Below are 21,679 nucleotides of genomic sequence, written 5' to 3' on the forward strand. Positions count from 1 at the left end.
AGAAGGGGAAGGAGGCTGATCCTGTCGAGACCCTTGTACCCTGTACTATTAAAGCGGTAGGGGGAAAAAGGATACAAAAAATATTAAGTTAAAAACGTTTATTATTGTATAACCGCTAATATTGGCATCCTGGGATGACTCATGAAAGAAAATCTTTTAGAATTATTTATTGAAATTTTTTTTTTCTTAAATTTTCAGGTTTTAAATGCCAAGACTCCATCCCACAAGCTCATGCTGAAATTTAGCAAACTCCTTGGCAATTCTCGTAAGTGGCCATTATTATTAGTCTGCCGAGCAGCACAGCTCTGCGTTATGTTCACAGTGGAAAGTTGTTGGTTTTTTTTTTCGTACACCTTCCTTCTTGCTGCCTGTGCCGTGTACACTCAGGGCGTGACCTGATTATCAGCTATGGCAGGATCACAAGGAAAGGTGATATGTGTGTGTGTGTGTATATGTATATATATATATATATATATATATATGTATATATATATATATATATATATATATATACACTCACTCACTGGCCACTTTATTAGGTACACCTGTCCAACTGTGTGTTAAGACTTAATTTCTAATCAGCCAATCACATGGCGGCAACTCAGTGCATTTAGGCATGTAGACATGGTCAAGACAATCTCCTGCAGTTCAAACCGAGCATCAGTATGGGGAAGAAAGGTGATTTGAGTGCCTTTGAACGTGTCATGATTGTTGGTGCCAGAAGGGCTGGTCTGAGTATTTCAGAAACTGCTGATCTACTGGGATTTTCACGCACAACCATCTCTAGGGTTTACAGAGAATGGTCCGAAAATGAAAAAAAATCCAGTGAGCGGCAGTTCTGTGGCCGGAAATGCCTTGTTGATGCCAGAGGTCAGAGGAGAATGGGCAGACTGGTTCGAGCTGATAGAAAGGCAACAGTGACTCAAATTGCCACCCGTTACAACCAAGGTAGGCAGAAGAGCATCTCTGAACGCACAGTGCGTCGAACTTTGAGGCAGATGGGCTACAGCAGCAGAAGACCACACTGGGTACCACTCCTCTCAGCTAAGAACAGGAAACTGAGGCTACAATTTGCACAAGCTCATCGAAATTGGACAGTAGAAGATTGGAAAAACGTTGCCTGGTCTGATGAGTCTCGATTTCTGCTGCGACATTCGGATGGTAGGGTCAGAATTTGGCGTAAACAACATGAAAGCATGGATCCATCCTGCCTTGTATCAACGGTTCAGGCTGGTGGTGGTGGTGTCATGGTGTGGGGAATTTTTTCTTGGCACTCTTTGGGCCCCTTGGTACCAATTGAGCATCGTTGCAACGCCACAGCCTACCTGAGTATTGTTGCTGACCATGTCCATCCCTTTATGACCACAATGTACCCAACATCTGATGGCTACTTTCAGCAGGATAATGCGCCATGTCATAAAGCTCGAATCATCTCAGATTGGTTTCTTGAACATGACAATGAGTTCACTGTACTCAAATGGCCTCCTCAGTCACCAGATCTCAATCCAATAGAGCATCTTTGGGATGTGGTGGAACGGGAGATTCGCATCAGGGATGTGCAGCCGACAAATCTGCGCCAACTGTGTGATGCCATCATGTCAATATGGTCCAAAATCTCTGAGGAATGCTTCCAGCACCTTGTTGAATCTCTGCCACGAAGAATTGAGGCAGTTCTGAAGGCAAAAGAGGGTCCAACCCCTTACTAGCATGGTGTACCTAATAAAGTGGCCAGTGAGTGTGTGTGTGTATATATATATATATATATATATATATATATATATATATATATATATGGTAGTAGTGAGGCTGCTGTTCTATAATTTGCCACATGGTGGCGACTTGCAACAATTGCAGTCGTCCCCAGCAGCTGCAAGAGATCAGCTCTTCCTAAATGCCGACATCCCCTTGTCACAGCGCGGCCGACATCCGATATCTGTGTCAGCAGTGACGGCCGCGGAGACTTGTATCCAATATAACCGGAATATCGGCAAAGTGTTCGACATACAGTGGATATGTAAAGTATTCTGACCCCTTTAAAATGTTTCACTCTTTGTTTCATTGCAGCCATTTGGTAATTTCAAAAAAGTTCTTTTTTTTTTTTTTTCACGCTCATATGTAAGTCACATGCTGTCCATTTCCTTGTGATCCTCCTTGAGATGGTTCTACTCCTTCATTGGAGTCCAGCTGTGTGTAATTAAACTGATAGAACTTGATATGTAAAGGCACACACCTGTCTATATAAGACATCACAGTGCATGTCAGACCAAATGAGGATCATGAGGCCAAAGGAACTGGCCAACGAGCTCAGAGACAGAATTGTGGCAAGGCACAGATCTGGCCAAGGTTACAAAAAAACTTGTGCAGTACTCAAGGTTCCTAAGAGCACAGTGGCCTCCATAATCCTTAAATGGAAGAAGTTTGGGACCACCAGAAGACTTCCTAGACCTGGCCGACCAGCCAAACTGAGCAATCATGAGACAAGAGCCTTGGTGAGAAAGGTAAAGAAGAACCCCAAGATCACTGTGGCTGAGCTCCACAGATGCAGTAAGGAGATAGGAGAAAGTTCCACAAAGTCAACAATCACTGCAGCCCTCCACCAGTCAGGCCTTTATGGCAGAGTGGCCCGATGGAAGCCTCTCCTCAGTGGCAGACATATGAAAGCCCGCATAGAGTTTGCTAAAAAACACATGAAGGACTCCCAGACTACGAGAAATAAGATTCTCAGCTCTGATGAGACGAAGATAGGACTTTTTGGTTATAATTCTTAGCGGTAAGTGTGGAGAAAACCAGGCACTGCTCATCACCTGCCCAATACAATCCCAACAGTGAAACATGGTGGCAGCATATTTCTACATTTGTGTTGTTTTTTTTTTCAGTCAAGATGGGGTGCAGAGTGTACATTAATGAGAAAAAAATGAACTTTTTGGGATTTACCAAATGGCTGCAATGAAACAAAGTGTGAAAAATAGAGTTGAGAGAAATGGGTCGGTCAATTTCAAAAGTCGCCGACATTCGCAAGTGTTGGGTTTCATGAAACGAAACCCGACCATAGCGTGTGGTCGGCCAAGAGGTCGGCGACCATGGCGCCAAAGTCGCGTTTCAAAAGATGCTTCCAGCACCCTTTTTCAGCCAATGATGGAGGACGCACACTGTGGGCAACGCGATGACATAGGCAGCGGTCACCACCATCTTTGAGAAGGGCATGCAAGTGATTGGCTGGCTTTGTGTGGTCTAACAGGGGCTATAAAAGGGCGTGCACGCCGACCGCCATCTTACTTCTGCTGATCTTAGCATAGGGAGAGGTTGCTGCTGCTGATTCTGTAGGGAGAGCGTTAGGCAGGGAAGAAGATGCCAAAAAACTGCTTCTGCTGCTAGCGATTTTGCCTGTACAACACACCAGTTAGTGTGCAGTGACAGGGGAGGATATATTTTGGTGCATCAGCGGTGTTGGTTATTAGGCTGCCTTATAAGGCTCCCTGATAGCTGCATTGCTGTTTGCACACTGCTGTGCAAACTGCTTTTTTAAAAGCAAAAATACTTTTCATCCCCTTTTTTTGCCCAGTTACCAAGCGTTCATTTTTCCACACTTTTGTGTGCAGCAGTCCTGCTTATTAGGCTGCCTGCGTCCATACTTGGGACTGAGAGCATCATTGTCAGCTTGCTAAAATCTCTAGGGAGATTCAAATTCTCCCCAGTCCTATATAGACATTTTTTACACCATCCAATTTCAGCCTGTTATATTGAGGTGTAATCTACACTGGGCCTGAGATAATAGTTCAGTGTCCTCAAGTCTGTAAGGAGATTCAAATTCTCCCCAATATTATATACACCTTGTACCTTGTTTTACAGTACCATATTGCTGGTGGTATTTTGGGTAGATTTTCCCAAAAATGAGGAAGTGTGTTGTAAGAGGCCGTGGAAGTGGACGGGGGTTGCCAACTGGTAATGATGATGGTGGTGGTAGTGGATCTGCTGGTAGTGGCAATAGCACCTAATGCAGGAGTTGTTGAGCCTGCGTCGTCGTCTGGCTCCACCAGGCCTCGTAGGCTCCCTTTTCTGGGAGTAGGTAAACCGCTTTTAAAGCTGGAGCTTCAGGAACAAGTTTTGGCTTACATTGCTGACTCAGCCTCCTGCTCTTTCGCCTCTTCTGAACTTTCAAAAAATAAAAGCATTGAGTCGTCATTGGAGGCTCATGGTCAGGAACCACACCTTTTCTTGTGTCCTTCACCCCTACCAAAAGTAAAGGATGCGGCAGGCCACACTACAGATTACTCCATGGAGTTGTTTTCACATACCATGCCTGGGTTATCAAGTCAAATCATGAATTCCCCAGTCCAAGATGAATCTGACATGGAGTGCACTGATGTACAGCCACTGCTAGATTTATCTGCTGGTACATTCACTCAGAGCACTACATTGTCCTCGCAGTGTACTGAGCCAGAATCTGACCCTGATGAGACTCAGGTGCCCCTTCCCACATACTATACCACCATACACGGTGACACAGAGGAAGGTGCACATGACATTGAAGAGGAGGTGATGGATGACCCAGTTGTTGACCCAGATTGGCATCCATTGGGGGAGGAGGAGCATCCGCAGCAGGCATCGACATCGCAACAGCTGTTATCTGGCAGGCCCGGAGCACTCCAAAGACAGGTTCCAAAAATCAAGAGTTGCAGGACAGCTAGGCCAGACGGTCAAAATATCACAGCGTGCAAGGCCTCAAACTGTCTTCCCTAGTAGGAAGAGTGCAGTGTGGCACTTTTTTTGAACAAAATCCTAATGATCAGGCAAAGGTTATCTGTAAGAAGTGCGCAAAGACCTTTAGCCGAGAGAAAAATCTGAGAAATTTGAATACCAGTTGCATGCTTAGACATTTAACCACCATGCATTTGCAAGCGTGGACGGACTACCAAAACTCACGTACCACATGTGCAACTGCTCCCAATGAAGGTAGTCAGCAATGCTACATCGTTTCCCCTGCTGTAAGCCCACCGGTTAGCACACCACTAGCAGCAAATGTTGAGGTGTCGTCGCAAGGCCAAAGCAGTCAATGTTATTGCTACGAAAGACTGAATCTAGGCCATCAGAAAGAACACCAACTCCATCACCATCATCAACCCTCTCTTAGTCCGCCCTGTCCACCGCTAGTTCCACCATATGCAGCTCTCAAGTCCCGCTCACCCTACCAGAGACTGAGTAGGACAAGAAAGTACTCAGTCTCTCATCCGCGTACACTGGGTTTGAACGCCCACATTGCCAAACTAATCTCGTTAGAGATGATGCCCTACCGGTTGGTTGAAAGCGCAGCTTTCCGCGAACTCATGGCCTACGCAGTACCACGCTATGACCTACCCAGTCGCCATTTCTTTTCTCGCAAAGCCATCCCAGCTCTCCACGTTCATGTGAGAGACCACATTGTCCATGCACTCAAGCAATCAGTGAATGGAAAGGTGCACCTCACAACAGATGCATGGTCCAGTAGGCATGGCCAGGGCCGTTACGTGTCCATCACTGCGCACTGGGTTAATGTGGTGGATGCAGGATCCACAGGGGACAGCGGTGGTGGGACAGTGCTGCCTAGCCCACGGTATAGGAAACAGTTGGCTGTAGGCGTTCGACCCTCCTCCTCCTCCAGAAGCGAAAGCTCGTCCACAGAACGCAGAAGCACGAGCACTCCATCCGCAGCTGCCAGTGTTGCACACTCGGTGTCCCACTATCGAACAGCTAGTGGAAAGCGTCAGCAGGCTGTGTTGATGTGTTTGGGCGACAACAGACACACCGTGGAGGTCCTGGCCGACTACTTGCAGTGACAAACTGAGTCATGGCTGGGCAGTCTACATCTTGAGGCAGGCAAGGTAGTGATAACGGCTGGAATTTTGTGGCAGCCATAGCCCTTTCAAAACTCAGACACATACCTTGCTTGGCTCACACCTTGAACCTGGTGGTGCAGTGCTTCCTCAATAATTATCCGGAGTTAACAGGCCTGCTCCATAAGGTTCGAAGACTGTGCTCGCACATCCGCCGGTCGCCGGTACACTCCAGTCGTATGCAGAAGCTGCAGCGATTGCTCCAACTTCCCAAGCACCGCCTAATCATAGATGTTGCAACAAGGTGAAACTTCACCCTGCACATGGTGGAGCGGCTGTGCGAGCAGAGGCAGGCCGTAATGCATTTGTGGGAGGATACACGGCCATGCACTTTGAGGGCAGACATGAAGTTGTCGGGTGTGCAAAGGTCGTAGCTGAAAGACCTCTGTAAAGTCCTTCAGTGTTTTGAGGAATGCACAGGGCTGGTAAGCGCAGACGACGCCATCATACGCATGAGCATCCCACTTATGCGTCTGCTCATGCAAACTTTGACGAACATTAAGGAGCAGGCGTCTGCAGCCGAGGATGAGGGAAGCCTTGATGACAGTCAGCCATTGCCTGCTCCGGGACCTCTCCTGGACGAGGTGGAGGAAGAAGAGGAGGAGGAGGATGATGATGGGGATGATTATTTAGGGGAGGAGGATGCTTCTCGTGGGGCAAGAGAAAATGTTGGCGTGGCAAGGTCAGGTACAGGGTTTGTGCGTGACTGGAGGGATGTGGATTTGCCAGAAAGTGCTCCTCCACCCAGCACTCGCAGTGCATCATTGACACCGGGAACATTGGCCCACATGTCAGATTATGCCTTGCAGATCCTAAAAAGGGACCCCCGCATTGCCAAAATGATGAGCGATGACGACTACTGGTTGGCCAGCATCCTGGATCCATGCTATAAAGACAAATTTCAAAACTTCATGCCACAGGAGAACCATGACCTAATATTGGCTAACAAACAAGCAACTATGGTAAACCGTTGGAGGCATTCCCAGCACACAGCAGCGGTGATGGTTCTCCAACGAGCCGTAGGGGGCAACATGGAAGAGGTGTTCATGGTGCACACGTCAGAAGTGGCGTTGGAGACAGAGGTTTCATGACCATGTTGTGGACTGATTTTTCAAGTCCCGCTCACACGACTGGTAATACTGCATCAATTGAAAGTGACAGGAGACAGCAGTTGTCAACTATGGTTACCAACTACTTATCGCCCCATATCTATGTTCTCCCTCACAGGTCATTCCCCTTTGACTATTGGGCCTCTAAACTGGACACCTGGCCTGAATTGGCACAATATGCCTTACAGGAGCTCGCTTGCCCTGCTGCTAGTGTGCTATCGGAAAGAGTCTTCAGTGCTGCTGGCTCAATCCTGACAGTAAAAAGGACCCGTCTGTCTACCCAAAATGTTGATGATCTAACCTTCATTAAAATGAACCATGCATGGGTTTCAAAGGATTTTGTACCACCTTCCCCTGATGACACATAGGTTGCCAGAAAAATGGCTCGCTTTTGTCCTCCTCCTTCCTCGGACTTCTCCAATTCCTCCATTTGCAGCTGCTGAATGTCCAACATCAACATATGCCATTTTTTTAAACCTCCCTAACTGGGCTGAAGCCCCCCCCCCCCCATGGCCGGGGCCACCACCTAGCGCATGCAACCGTGCGAGTGCCATTGCCCTGGACAGGTGGGTGGTCCGACTCCTGGGCGCCGGCACTGGCACAGGGTCCCTCATAGAGCAATCAAGTGTCTCTGACGGTGGGGGTGCACACCCACTGTCAGACACACCGGCGCACTATGAGGGTCCCAGTGCCAGTACCGACGCCCACGAGTGGGCCCCCCTTGCTTGGGCAGGGCCCCAGCATTTGCAATATTTACCTCTCCCTGCTCCTCCGCTGTGTAGTCTGGGCTGTCAAATCCTTCCCTGGGACTGCCACTACAAATTTGGTGAACTGATAGATGATGGTTAAGACGTAGCTATGCCCTGTCTTGCTGGCCGGGCTCTAGCTTCAGATGATCAATGGCTTCCATTTCTTATGGACGTCGACTCACAATGAGATGCAGTGGTGGTTTATCATCAGCTTTCACAGTTTTCCTACTCAGACGCGTGACATTCCAGCACACATTTTTAAATGTGCCCTCTCATGCCAATCCAATAGAATCGCCTACAGCCTGTGGCTTCTGTCTTTTGCACTCCAAAGTTACCTGACAGATCATGATAGGCAGTGAGCACCATGTCTACATCTCTCCCTGTCATCAAAATTTGATGGAGATGGGATCCACGGTACTGCGATACAGCAACCCTTTCTTCACTAAGAACTATTTTCGCTGTCTCCACACACAAAGTAATTGATGGTCAGCATCGCCTCAGAGAATTCTCCCGAGAGTTTTTCCCGTGATTAGTAATTCCTAAATTTCTGCAATCACTCGACTTTGTCTGTACTTTTATCCATCTCGTTTCCTCTTGCGGATAGTCTGGACTGTCTTACTGAGACAGAAATATATATGAAGATATAAAAATACCCCAACAGTGTATACTGGTGTACGCTTCAAAAACATTTTCCTTTTTTTCTACTTTTTAGATTGTTGAGGCTGTGAGTGTCTTTGTCGTACTCCGGAAATAAACACGGAGATTTTAAATGTTTAAACTATGCTATATATACCTGTTATCCAGTGATACTGTACCCTTTCTCCACTTTCTGCAATCTTGTTGAATCCATACTGTGTCTGAGACCGTCTGAGTCTGCCTCCTGATTACAGATGAGTGGTGTTTGAGTGGAACTGTTGGCCAAGTTCAAATTCTAGCTGTTTTGGGCGGTGTTAGATCCGTTCGTCGAACTCCAACACTTTGATTAAAATTCGGCTGTTAGAGTTTCCGTTCGAGAACGTTTTGTTAAACAAAAGCGTATCTTTTGTTTCACATTACTAATGGTTTTCAATGATAATAGAGAGTTTTAGGGCATAGTAGCGGTGTCTGGTAGTAAGCGGTGTAGTACACCTGTGAAGGAGCTACACCGTGTGTGTTTCTAATAATTTTTTACCGCATCTTGTCTTGAAAATCCTTTTGGGCCTAGTAACTGTGTCTGCTACTCAGAAAAGGAGCCCACCCGTGAACCGAGCTATGCCGCCTGTTTATGAAAGAACCAGTTTTTTACTGCATTTGCACCACTTAATACTTTGGGCCTAGTAACTGTGTATGCTACTCAGCAGAGTTGGCCACCCGTGAACAAAGCTATGCCGCCTGTTTATGTAAGAACTGTGTGCTACTCAGCAGAGGAGCCCAGCTGTTAAGCAAGCTACAGCACCTGTGGTTTGGACACTTTATTTTTTAACATTCTTTCTGGAATGCCGTTTAGGCCTAATTCCGGAATTACGGTTGACCTGCACTTACTGGGAAATGCTTGTTCGCGGGGAAGAATTGTAATCCCAGATCCCCATCACTAACGGGGTTCAGCGTGTTATCCGCACCTGTAAGTGATACACGCTGGTCCTTTCATTGTAGCACGCGTGTAAGGGCATGACAGACCTGTTATTGGCCGATCTCGCATGCCAGAGCCTCGCGTGTCCCTCTAGTAAGCTGGACGCGGACCACGGGGGCATGCCTGAGTCTCGTTCGTTAACGGAATTAAGCTTGCAATCTGTGCAGCTTTTTTGTGGATGGCATGGTTGAGGTTGCCCGTGTTGAGTCCAATTAAGCCGCAGGCTCCACTCCTGGTGGTGCCCTTCTGGACATTCCTTTAAGGTTCAGCTTTGCAACCATACTGCCCCCGGAAACTAAACACTTTTCCTGACAGTGACGTTCTGGTCAAAGAGCGCGATGACATCACGTCTGTACGCCCTCTGCCTAAACAGTCCAAGTGCAGAGAGATGGAAGATGGGGACGACGAGGAGTCCAGAGTACAGGGATTCCTTAGCGAGGAGACTGATTTAATTGTTTTAAAGGTTGGGAGCAGTTTTTGGGGAGCACGATACTCTGGAGAATATCTGGGGCCCACCATACACTGGAGCATTCCAAAGGTGGACATCAGTCACTGGAGCAGCATTTACAGGGCCCATTATACACTGGAGCATTAGAAATGGGGCCCATTATATATGGAGCATTATATGGGCCCATAAGACAGTGGAGTTTCATCCATGGTGAACAACATATACTGTAGCATTATGTGGAGCTCATCATATACTGTATCAAACATTATATGGGGCCAATGATTCTGTATGGAGAAATATATGGGCCTCATTACTCTGTATAGCGCACTATGCGGTGGCCATAATACTGTATGGAGTAATATACTGTCCGTTTTTGGAGCTATTGGAGAATTTAAAATGGATATCAGTCATAAGATGTAAGAAGTGAAGTATTTTTCATTGTACTGTACCGCTATTTCTCTGCCGTATCAGAGGATCATGAATTGTGGCATGTGTTAAAGGAGCCCAGTGACACTCTTTGGCTTTGGGCACACGAAAATCTGGAGCCAGCCCTACCCCCCCCCCCCACAACTTTAGCCAAATAACCCCCAGTTTTCAATGCCTAACTATTATAAAGTAAATTAAGGTTGACAAGCTTAAGGAATAAGAATTGATGTTTATGGCATTAAAATGGGCACTGTAGGTGTGTTTCCTGTCCTCCACTCCCTGCCGACTTTTCTTCCTCATTGACTTACATTGGGTTTCGTGCTTCAGTCGGACTTCGACTTTTCACAATAATCGGCCGATTTCGTTCGATCCGACTTTTGCGAAAGTCGGGTTTCGTGAAACCTGACTCGACCCGAAAAAAGGCAAAGTTGCTCATCTCTAGTGAAAAATTTAACTGGGTCTGAATATTTTTTGTACCCTCTGTATCTTTACGCAATGAAGAAAAGGGTCACCACACGGAACACATCCTCTATATACTACACCATACAGGACACATCCTCTATATACTACACCACACGGGACACATCCTCTATATACTACACCACACGGGACACATCCTCTATATACTACACAGCACAGGACACATCCTCTATATACTACACCACACGGGACACATCCTCTATATACTACACCACACGGGACACATCCTCTATATACTACACAGCACAGGACACATCCTCTATATACTACACCACACGGAACACATCCTCTATATACTACACCATACGGGACACATCCTCTATATACTACACCACACGGGACACATCCTCTATATACTACACCACACGGGACACATCCTCTATATACTACACCACACGGGACACATCCTCTATATACTACACCACACGGGACACATCCTCTATATACTACACCACACGGGACACATCCTCTATATACTACACCACACGGGACACATCCTCTATATACTACACCACACGGGACACATCCTCTATATACTACACCACACGGGACACATCCTCTATATACTACACCACACGGGACACATCCTCTATATACTACACAGCACAGGACACATCCTCTATATACTACACCACACGGGACACATCCTCTATATACTACACCGCACGGGACACATCCTCTATATACTACACCGCACGGGACACATCCTCTATATACTACACCACACGGGACACATCCTCTATATACTACACCACACGGGACACATCCTCTATATACTACACCACACGGGACACATCCTCTATATACTACACCACACGGGACACATCCTCTATATACTACACCGCACGGGACACATCCTCTATATACTACACCACACGAGACACATCCTCTATATACTACACCGCACGGGGCACATCAGTGCGCTTCCCAGCTCTGCCCTAGTTGATGGGACGCTCCGCACTTCGGCACCAGACATGCGCCGCACATGTACAATAGTCAGAGAGGGGCTAAATAATGATTTGAAATTCTAGTAAAAAAAAACAAAAAACTAAAGTTATGACTTCACTGATATCCTTCAGAATATGAAGTTGTGTTTCTTATTGATCCATTGACAGATTCTGAAAATAATCAGAAGTTTTCTCTTCACGTTCTGTTCGATTTCTTGGATTTTTCGTTATGGAAGAAGGATGTGAAAGCCTGGCGTTACTTTGCGAAGAAACTGAGAAAAACTTTTTGTCGGTAAGTGACGTGTGGCCAAGTGTCGGGCATGTGAGAGGACAGAGGTGTCTCTTTAGAGCGCAGGCGATATAAGCCGAGACGCGCAGAATCCTGTCAAAGTAACTTGCTGCAGAGAAATCTGGTTGTAATAGCACAGTATTAGGAGCCAAGTGTAACAGGTAATTCTCTGGGAGGATCCAGCCAGAAAAATCTCATATCTCTCGTAAAAATTAAATTGCTTGGCATCGATACACAATGCGTGTAATTTCTTCTTCTTTTTTTTTTTTATGCGTAAATCAGATTTTCCCTAAGTTGGTGCACACTTTATCTTCTTAATCTTTATTCACTTCACAGCTCTTTTATTTCTTTTTCTATTTTTGTCTGATGCAGAGTTCCAAACTTCGCGCCTATAAAGTTCAGGTCACCACTAGAGGGAGCTCTCTATAGACTGCGCATACAGTACATTTGAATTTCATGACTGCTCATGATGCAGTAAGCTCCCCCTAGTGGTAGAATAGCGAGTTCAGTTGTTCTGTTTTTTTTTTTTTTTTTGGTTTTTTTTTTCCCTCATTCAGTTGTTTGATTTAGTTTTTGCTTTTTTTTTACCCCACTTTTTCAGTACATTAAATAGTAAATTAAAAGCCCCAAAAATGCAGCCCTTATATGGTGATATTGCCCTAAAAATAAATGTTATGTCTCTGGGAACATAAGACCGAAAGCGAAAATTGGTTGAATGGGTTAAAATTTGACTATTACATGATAAGGATTCCTTTAAAAAAAAAAAAAAAAAAAAAATTTAATTTATTTTATGCAGTTCCCTAATCTAACCTTGAAATCTGTGTTGTTGCTTCATTTGAATGGGGCAGTAAAATAAAATCGTTCTAGAGGTATGGTGTGAAATGAGGATTGGGGGAGGGGAGGTTCAGGACACACATGGCCTGGCCCCCGACATCCTTTGTTGTGAACTTCACAGCAGTTCTCCTTTCACAGTCCCATGTATAACGGGTTTAATTGGGCTGTAAAAATAATCAAAAAAAGAACCATAAACAGGAATCAAACACATGTGCTGTGCGTGGTAATATGAAGATGACAGCAGAAGAGTGGTTTGATCTTGTGGGAAGGAAAGTGACTTGTCTAATAAGAGAAGTTTTAATGCAGGGTTATATGCAACCGGGGAAATGTCATAAAATGGATGAGAATAAAAAAAAACCTTACAGCCTAAAAAATCCAGAGGTTTGAGGACAGCAGCAGCAGAAGAAGAGTGGTTTGATCTTGCAGGAGACAGTAACGTGTCTGTTCATGTATGTTAATTGGAACAGGGCTGTATGTGACTGGAGTAGTGTCTTGAAGGGGATGAAGAGAAAATGACTTCTAGTCTGGAGAATCTCTGATGGAATGATTCCAGCAGATTAGTTTTGATTTTGCTGGGGGCAGTGACCTGTCTGTTAATGTATGTTATGAAAACACACCGGTATTCGATTTTAGGCAGTGTCATGAAGGGGATGAAAAGAAAATACCCTTTAGTTAGACATCTCTCGTGTGATGAGTGCAGCAGGTGAGGAGTGGCTTGATTTTTACAGGTGTCAGTGACCTTGGCTGCACTTATGTTTATTGGGACATGGCTTTATGTGACTGGAGCACAGTCTCTGAAAATGGATGGGGACAGAATACCTTATACACAGACTTATCTCGGGTATGATGACTGCAGCCGAAGATAAGGGAGTTGATGTTTGTTGGGACAGTGACCGATCTTTTAATGTATGTGAGTGAGAACAAGGATGTGTGTCACAAGTGTCCTGAAGTGGATAAGAAGAAAATACCTTTTATAGCCAGACATCTATGAGGTGGGGGGGCAGCAGCAGAAGAGGAGTGGTTTGAGCTTGCTGGAGACAGTAACCTGTCTACTCATGTATGGTAATTGGAACATGACTGTATGTGATTGGAGCTGTCGCTTGAAGTGGATGAGGAGAAAAGAACTTGGTCATGAGTATCTGTGGTCTGATGACTCCAGCAGAAGAGGATTGGTTTGATTATGTGGAGGAATGTGACCTTTCTGTTAAGGTTTTGTTAACGAGAACACACCTGTATGAGACGGTGGCAGTATCATGAAGTGGTTGAACAGAAAATACTTAATAGTCAGAAATCTCTCGTTTGTTATGACTGCAGCAGAAGAGGAGTGGTTTGAGATTGCTGCAGACAGTAACCGGTCTACTTATGTATGAGATTAAAGGTGTCTCTTCAAGTGGTTCAATAGAAAATACCATATAGCCAACATTTCCCACTGACAGTAGTAGAAGAATATGTTAATCTTGTAGGAGGCAGTGATCTGACTACTCAAAGGTATTGGTCTATTTATTTATTTATTTTTTTGTGACTGCAGCTGAAGACGAGTAGTTTGATTTTGTAGGATACAGTAACCTGCCTGCTCGTTTTTGTTAATTGGAACATGGTAGTATGTGACTGAAGTAAATAAATATACCCTAAAGGCACACACATGTCTTCAGTGACTGCAGCGGAAGACTAGTGGGTTCATTCTGCTGAAGACAGTGACCTGTCCATTCAGAATTGGTGATGAGTCTGTGTGGGACTGGGGCTGTGTGAGGAAGTGGATGAAAGGACAATACTACATAGTGAGACATACCTCAGAACTGGTGTCAGCAGCAGCAGTGGACTGGGTTGATCTTGAAGGATGAAGTGACCTGAACACTCCAAGTGATTGGATTTTTTTTTTTCTTTTTATGTTAAGCGTATTTAATAAGATAATCGCAGGATGTCCCAGTGTGTTTGGAATGAGAAAATAAGGATTAGTCTCGGCTTATTGAAATAGGTGAGCCGTCTGTGTACTGGCCAGACACGGTTTATTTGATAAGTGGAAGCACAGAGTATTTCAGGAGAGTATTGGATCTCGTGTAACTTGTACATTCGTGTCGTTGGGGTCCAGGACTGTATATGAGGGGAAGGAATGGAGCCAAGATTTTGGTGGCCTCTGCACATTTCCATCTATGAGCTCGCGTTTAGGCGACTTGTTTTCATGTATTTATCGCATTAGGTCACCTACTTGTGATGATTTAAACCACGTGCTGCGAACATGAAAGCGGCTTTTATGTGTGTGTTGTGTAGGATGTAAATGTGGATTCTCTATTAGATGATTGCTCACGGGCTTGATGTCTGTCGTCTTTCCAGTGACCGCAGCGCTTGGATATTAGAGGAATGGCAGCCCAGGAAGAGCTGGTGGCCATCGTACCACTTCACCACGTATCAGGCCAAGAACGACTGGCGGGACTGTGAAAAGCTCGCCATGAAGAAGGCTTCAGTCGCTGGAATGTTACAGGGGCCGAGTAAGTCACCCCCTGATAATTTACACTATACGGAGCCAAGTATTGGGACACACGTCTCCATCAATTAATTCTGGTTTCTTATTCAGCCCCATTGCACCCCCTCTGCCTTGCACTGTATAACCAGCGCCTACCCAACCGCCACCCCCTTCACTGCCCGGTGTGTTGCATTCGGCCCCCGGTGTGAAGCATCCGTAGACACCCCCCGTCACTAGAGTTGAGCGACTTTGGTCTGATCGGGTTTCATGAAACAAAATTTGTTTCAGATGAAATGGGGAATAAAAGTCGGCATTGCGTGGATGAATGTCATCTGCTCAATGCCGAGTTTTATTCCCCATTGACTTGCATTGGGGTCGGGTTTCAGACGAAACTCCGACTTTTTTTGCCCTAGTCGGACCAGTTTCATCTGAAACAAATTTTGTTTCATGAAACCCGATCCGACCAAAGTCGCTCAACTCTACCCGTCACATCTGGCACCCTCGCACCCCTCCCAACCCCGCTGTGTAACATCCAGCCCCCTGGCTTATAACATCTGGTCTCTTAACACCTCGGCATATAACGCCCGGCCCCTTGACCTCCCGGTGTATAATGCCCGGCTCCCTCGCTACCCACCCACAACCGGTTTATAACTTCCGTCCCCCATACCGTCTTCCTTTTACTATCACATGACAAACCGGCCAGTTTTGCAGAGCTTTCCACTATACCTGCGCAGTCCTGTAATAGGATCCACCGGGGTAACAAGTCCGCCCATGACAATTCTTCCTCCTGAGCATTCCCCCATCACCTGTGAGAGATATTATTTAGAAGAGGAAGGAAACTCAGCCACAGAATGGAGAATACAGTAACATTACAGAGCAGGGGGGCCGAGTGCTGAGGAGCAAAGGTCAGAAAAGTCACCAACGTTCTGCTGACTCCATAACTGCAGAGTCCAGACCTCCATTGTGTCAGCACAAACACTGCGCCCCCGCCTTGAGCTTCATGGTCGAGCAGCTGCATGCAGCCGTACATCACCAAGCACAAAGCTGAGTGTCGGATGGAGTGGTGTAAAGCCGCCACCACTGGACTCTGGAGGAGACATGCTCTGGGCAGTGATGGATCGCACTTCTCTATCTGCGTCTGATGGAGGAGTCTGGGTTTGTTGATTCCATGACGACGTTACCCCCTGACTGCTTTGTGCCCCCTGTACAGATGGTGGACTATGATGCTATGGGGGTGTAATCGGGGGAGGCCGATGCCTCTTAATTACCTCCAGTAAAGGGAAAGCTTAAAGCTTCAGAACAAGACACTGAGGACAATTGTAGCTTCAGCTTTGTGGGAACAGTTTGGGGTTCGCCCTTTTCTGTTCCCCATGACTGTGTCCAGCCCACAAGCTCCATACAGACAATGGGGGGAATATGGGCGGCCGCACAGAGACTGGACCTCAGCCCCGTCCAACACCGATAATGGAGATTGTGATCCCGGCCTCCCCCGGCATCAGTGTCTGACCTCACAAATGTTCCTCTGGATGAAGCGGCAAAAATTCCCATACACCCCTTTAAAATCTTGTAGAAATCCTCCCCAGATGAGCGGGAGCCGTTATATCTGCAGAGGGGCGACTCCATAATAATCTCCATGGATGTAGGCTGGGAGGTGAGAAAAGCCCCTGGAGGTGAATCTGGAGGGAGGCACATACTTTTTCTCCATATACTGTACATTGATAAAACGGAAAAGAGTCAAGGATTTTTTTTTAAGTGACAGGTCGTCTTTATCATATATCCTGTGAATTTGTGGGATAAACTCAGGGCTGCGGAGTCGGAGTCGTGGAGTCGGAGTTAGTTTTGGTTGGAGTCGGTAGAAATGTTCCGACTCCAGCTTTAAAAAAAAATGTATTAATATTTCATAATTGAACTTTCATATGAATTTTATAAATGTTACTCAAATATATATGTTCTATCATACTATGAACAACAATGATAAGCAGTTCTGCTTGAGATAGACATTTCTTACTTCTTGTGTGTCACTGTTCTCCACTGCCCTTATCTAATCTTATACTTGGTTAACCTCATGCTGCCCCAACCCCCCTACTTACAATGTATGAAACTGAAAGTGAAAATGTGTTGCAAATTCTTAGTAGTAAAGCTCCTCCTCTAGACTAGATCATACTAGGTGTGCGTCTTCCAAGCATCTCACAGCTGCCTGCTACTCAGAAGAGGAAGACTGTAAGAAGTATTATCCTTTCAACAAACTTTGCATCAGTTAACTGTGAGTACATGAGGAATAATAACAGTATTACTGACCACTATATCAGTTGTACGATCTGACAGTAATTTTGTACAATTGTTTTTAGGAAAAACAATTGTCATTTGGATTGTGAATGCAGAATTAAAAACCTGAGAATGTCAAAGATGCATCACATTAAATCCGCTGTATTTGAACATTTCACCATCACTCAAGATAGAAAACATTATGTCTGTCAGTGTATGACAAATGATCCAGACGAAAACAAATGCTGTGAAGCCAAGATGAGTGCATATTCAGGCAAAGATAAAAATGCTCCTACCAGAGCTTCTAATCTAAAGAGACATTTACAGCGCTTTCATCCAGAAGTACTGAAAGCAGTGGATGAGAAAGACTGCATCCAAACCAATGAACCAGTGCCCAGCTCTTCCAGCCAAACAAAGGAGCAGAGAACTTTGCAGCCATCAGTTGCAAGATATTTTGTCAGTGACAAAGTTACTGTGACAATGACAGTAGATACATTTAAAAAACAGATCATAGAGCTTGTTGTAAAGGATAGTGTGCCTATTTCATTATTTTCACGGCCAGCTTTTATGTTTCTGAATGGGGAAATGGCCCGCAAGCTTGGTGTTTCTCTGGAGAGAGAGAGTATTAGAAAATTAGTAATCGAAGAAGCTTTTAAACAAAAGGAAGAACTTAAAAAAAACTCAAGGGACGCTTTCTGTTTCTTAAAATGGATGCCTGCACACGTCACAGAGTGAACTATTTTGCCATCAATGTCCGATTTTGTTTGTGACAAAAATGAAATAGTTACCAAGACATTGGCAGTAAAAGACACCAAAGCTCATCACACCAGTGAGTTTCTCCAGGTCTTGGTGGAAAAGGTTCTGCAAGACTATGAACTTAAAAAAGAGCAAGTTCTTTCTGTCGTAACTGACAATGCTTCAAATATGATAAGTACTATTAAGCTAATGAATGAGAGTAATGATGGTGACCAGCAGCTAGAAGAACATTCTGGGTCCACAGACACAGAAATGTTTGAAATAGAGGAACACAGTATTGAAACTGAGGAGCAAACTGAAGTTGCTTCAGATGAACAGCAACATGATAGTTTAGATCTTGTTGAAACTGTGTCTATATGTTCTTTCATTCATCACATGCGCTGTGTTGTGCATACGCTACAGCTGGCTATAAGAGACAGTCTGCAAGAAGGACATGCTGCTGCACTGATTGGCAAGGTGAGAAAATTGGCTACTGTTGCCAGAACCCCTAAAGTTGACTCAATTTTGAAGAGACGTGCTGGAAAAGGGGCAATTATTGATCAAGCCACACGATGGGGCAGTACTTACTTAATGATTCAGCGCTTGGTTGAACTGAAAACCTTTCTTGTAGACATGGCTAACCCTCAACTGACGCTAAGTGAAAGTCAGTGGAATCAGGTGACTGAGCTGGAAAAATTGCTAGAGCACCCATTTACAGTGACTAAAAAATTACAAGCAGAGGACTTAACTCCAGGTATTTTCTTAAAGGAGTGGAAGAACCTGATGTTTCGCCTGTCCCAAAGAGGAGGGTTAATTGCAAGTGGCATTGCTACATCAATGAAACGGAGAGAGGAGCAACTATTACAAAATAACATTCTTTTGGCAGCTGTTTATGTAGACCCAATGCATCGGATTCTTCTAGATGATCAACAGCTAAGTAAAGGAAAAGAAGCTCTGTTTGAAATAGCAGTAAGGATGAAATGGTTGCAGAACAGTCAGGAGGAACAAGAAGAATTTGGTCGTCCTGCCACATCTTCACCCTCATCATCAACTGATGAAGAATTTAATTTCGAAAAATATTTGGATCACAAGGACCGTGCAAAGCGTTACCGCATAGAAGAAGAGTCATCCCCATCAAGGAACACAGCCAGTACATTTCAGCAGAATTTTTCATGTGCACTAAAAGAAATTGAGAAATTTGACCGTTCATCAAAAATAACAGTGCAACAAGCGATTCCTCTGTATCCTGACATTGTCAGAGATGTTGCCCGAGTGGTTACTGCTTTGCCACCAACACAAGTTAGTGTAGAGAGGTTGTTCTCTGCTCTCAAAATAATTAGATCAGATTTGAGGGCATCCATGAAGGAGGATCTGACAGAGGCAATACTTTTTCTGAGGACAAATTTATAGATTTCTTCTTATTAACTGCATAAAAGTGTTTATTGCATATTTACTTACAGTTTAGAAAAGTTTATAAAAGTTATTTGCTATATTCTAATTGTATTCTAATAAATGTAGTTTTTGCTCTAAGTGGTCTGATTACTTATATGATGGTGAGAAACTGAATAAGCACGATGTTTAATATTTTACAACAGTAAATTTGTTATGAATTGGCCATTTATGAAGGAGTCGGAGCCTGATAAAATCCAGGAGTCGGAGTCGCAACTGTGGCTTACCGACTCCACAGCCCTAGATAAACTGTTAAACCCCTTCCGCACCCTGACTTGTACGTCTGCAGTAGGGTGCGACGTATGCGGGGAGCTCAGGACCGATGCCCACTGCAAACCAGGCAGATGACCACCGTGTTATACCGCCAGCATCTTCCTCTTGCTGCTCGTTCCATTCACATTTATATAACCTTTTAGATGCCTCTGATGATTACTGACCGCATCATGTAAATGTTTCCTGTACAGTCAGGGTGTGTGGATGGGTTTTGGGTTTTTGCCACTTTTCCAATCGGAAAGCTCAAAAGTGGAAATTTCTACATTCGTGTGATCGTCGTCCTGTTTGGATGATCTGACATGATTCCTCTTCTCTCTCTTCTAGCCTGCAGCTATTTCACCTGGATCTATAAATGTGGCAGGAAAAATCAGAAGACAGCCTTAAATCGTTTGAAGAAGTTTATTAGGAAGAACAACTGTGAAAATCTCCCGTTACAATCCAATGCAGGTGATGTAATGGAGTCGGCTATGGGATGAGAATTTACAGGATCCATGGCCGTCTCCTCTGTTGGCCGATGGATCCGCCGATGGCTGCCTCTTCCGATGGCTGGCACCACTTTAAGCTTTTTCAGTTGTCTTCTGAGGGATCTTGTTTTGAGCCCATTTGTAGGGTTCACTTTATATTTCCATCACGCTGAAGAGGCGCCGGCATTTATTCAGGGTTGTTACATGTTGACAGACATTTTTGCACTTTAATACTTAACAGCTCAATGATTGTTAAATAATAAAAAGTTACGCAACTTTCTAAAACAATTTTTTTTTCATTTCCTTGTCAAGATCTCTGTCTGTTGGCTGTAAATTGTGACCACCTTCGTTGTATTCAGAGGCTGGAGAGCCTTGCCCTGAGTTCACATTTCTCACAGCTGAGTATTTGCTACAATTGTATAGAGCATACCTATCAAAAATGGTGCAGCTGTAATTTGCCCCCTCCGCCTCGCACACAAAATAACAGTAAGAGATCTAATGGGGTTCTTCTGGCATCACTCGCTTCCCGGGATGAAGCACACCTGACATGTTTTGCTAGAAATGATCCAACAGTTTTGGCCATGCTAATATTAAAATAAAATGTCAAAATTGCCATTTATGATCTGTGGAAAGTTGTATGACTCGCCAATAGAGGTGTGTTTTTAATATGTAATGTTTAATCGGTCATTGTACAGGAGGAGGAGGTGGTGAGCTGTGACATCACCTATTGGGAATGGTGGATCCTGTGCTGTCTACTGCATATTAAAAGTATATGTTACTTTTAATTGCAATCCTGTCTGTGATGATAATAAGACTGCTGAAAAGTCTGTGTTCAGAGGCGGAAGTATAAATGTAGTATATGGGGCTTAGTGACTAGTGTGAAAATTGCAAAATTTCCGATTTTTACATGGTGATATGGAAATTTTTAAAAACTAATTTTTTCCCAGGACGTCCCTCATGACAGGAGGTGTTTCTAGTCCTCCTCTGGGGACAGAAAACACGAGAGAAGTTAAAACCCCTCCACCTCACCCTCAGTGTTTTCCTGTCCCTAGCAGGACAGAGCACAGAGATTATAACCAGTGGTCGGGGCAGGGTTACACAGAGCAGGTGGCTAGAATACAGACTACACTGGCTGGTGTTCATAGGAGACTGTGATTTTTGCTGCAAACGGCATTACTGTAGCACTGCTGGGCATAGTACAAGCAATCAGACGATCGCAGGTTCAAGTCCCCTAAAGGGACTAACAAATGCAATAGAAAGTGAAAAAAATG

The 21,679-nt window shown here is 44.8% G+C and overlaps 1 protein-coding gene across 3 annotated transcripts in view; it reads left to right on the plus strand.

Moving 5' to 3' along the window:
* Positions 1-20,696, plus strand: part of TAF1A (TATA-box binding protein associated factor, RNA polymerase I subunit A) — a 47,256-nt gene extending 26,560 nt beyond the window's left edge. For all 3 annotated transcript variants that reach the window (XM_073556779.1, XM_073556778.1, XM_073556780.1), the window contains exons 8-11: positions 199-265; positions 11,807-11,930; positions 15,093-15,247; positions 20,269-20,696. In XM_073556779.1, coding sequence (XP_073412880.1) covers positions 199-265; positions 11,807-11,930; positions 15,093-15,247; positions 20,269-20,420 — 498 coding nt within the window. In that variant the 3' untranslated portion in view covers positions 20,421-20,696. The remainder of the gene's footprint in view (positions 1-198; positions 266-11,806; positions 11,931-15,092; positions 15,248-20,268) is intronic.
* The last annotated feature ends 983 nt before the right edge of the window (positions 20,697-21,679 follow it).

Source organism: Dendrobates tinctorius, unplaced genomic scaffold, assembly GCF_039654945.1.
Source record: "Dendrobates tinctorius isolate UK_male_01 unplaced genomic scaffold, ASM3965494v1 ptg000239l, whole genome shotgun sequence".
Classification (NCBI taxonomy): domain Eukaryota; kingdom Metazoa; phylum Chordata; class Amphibia; order Anura; family Dendrobatidae; genus Dendrobates; species Dendrobates tinctorius.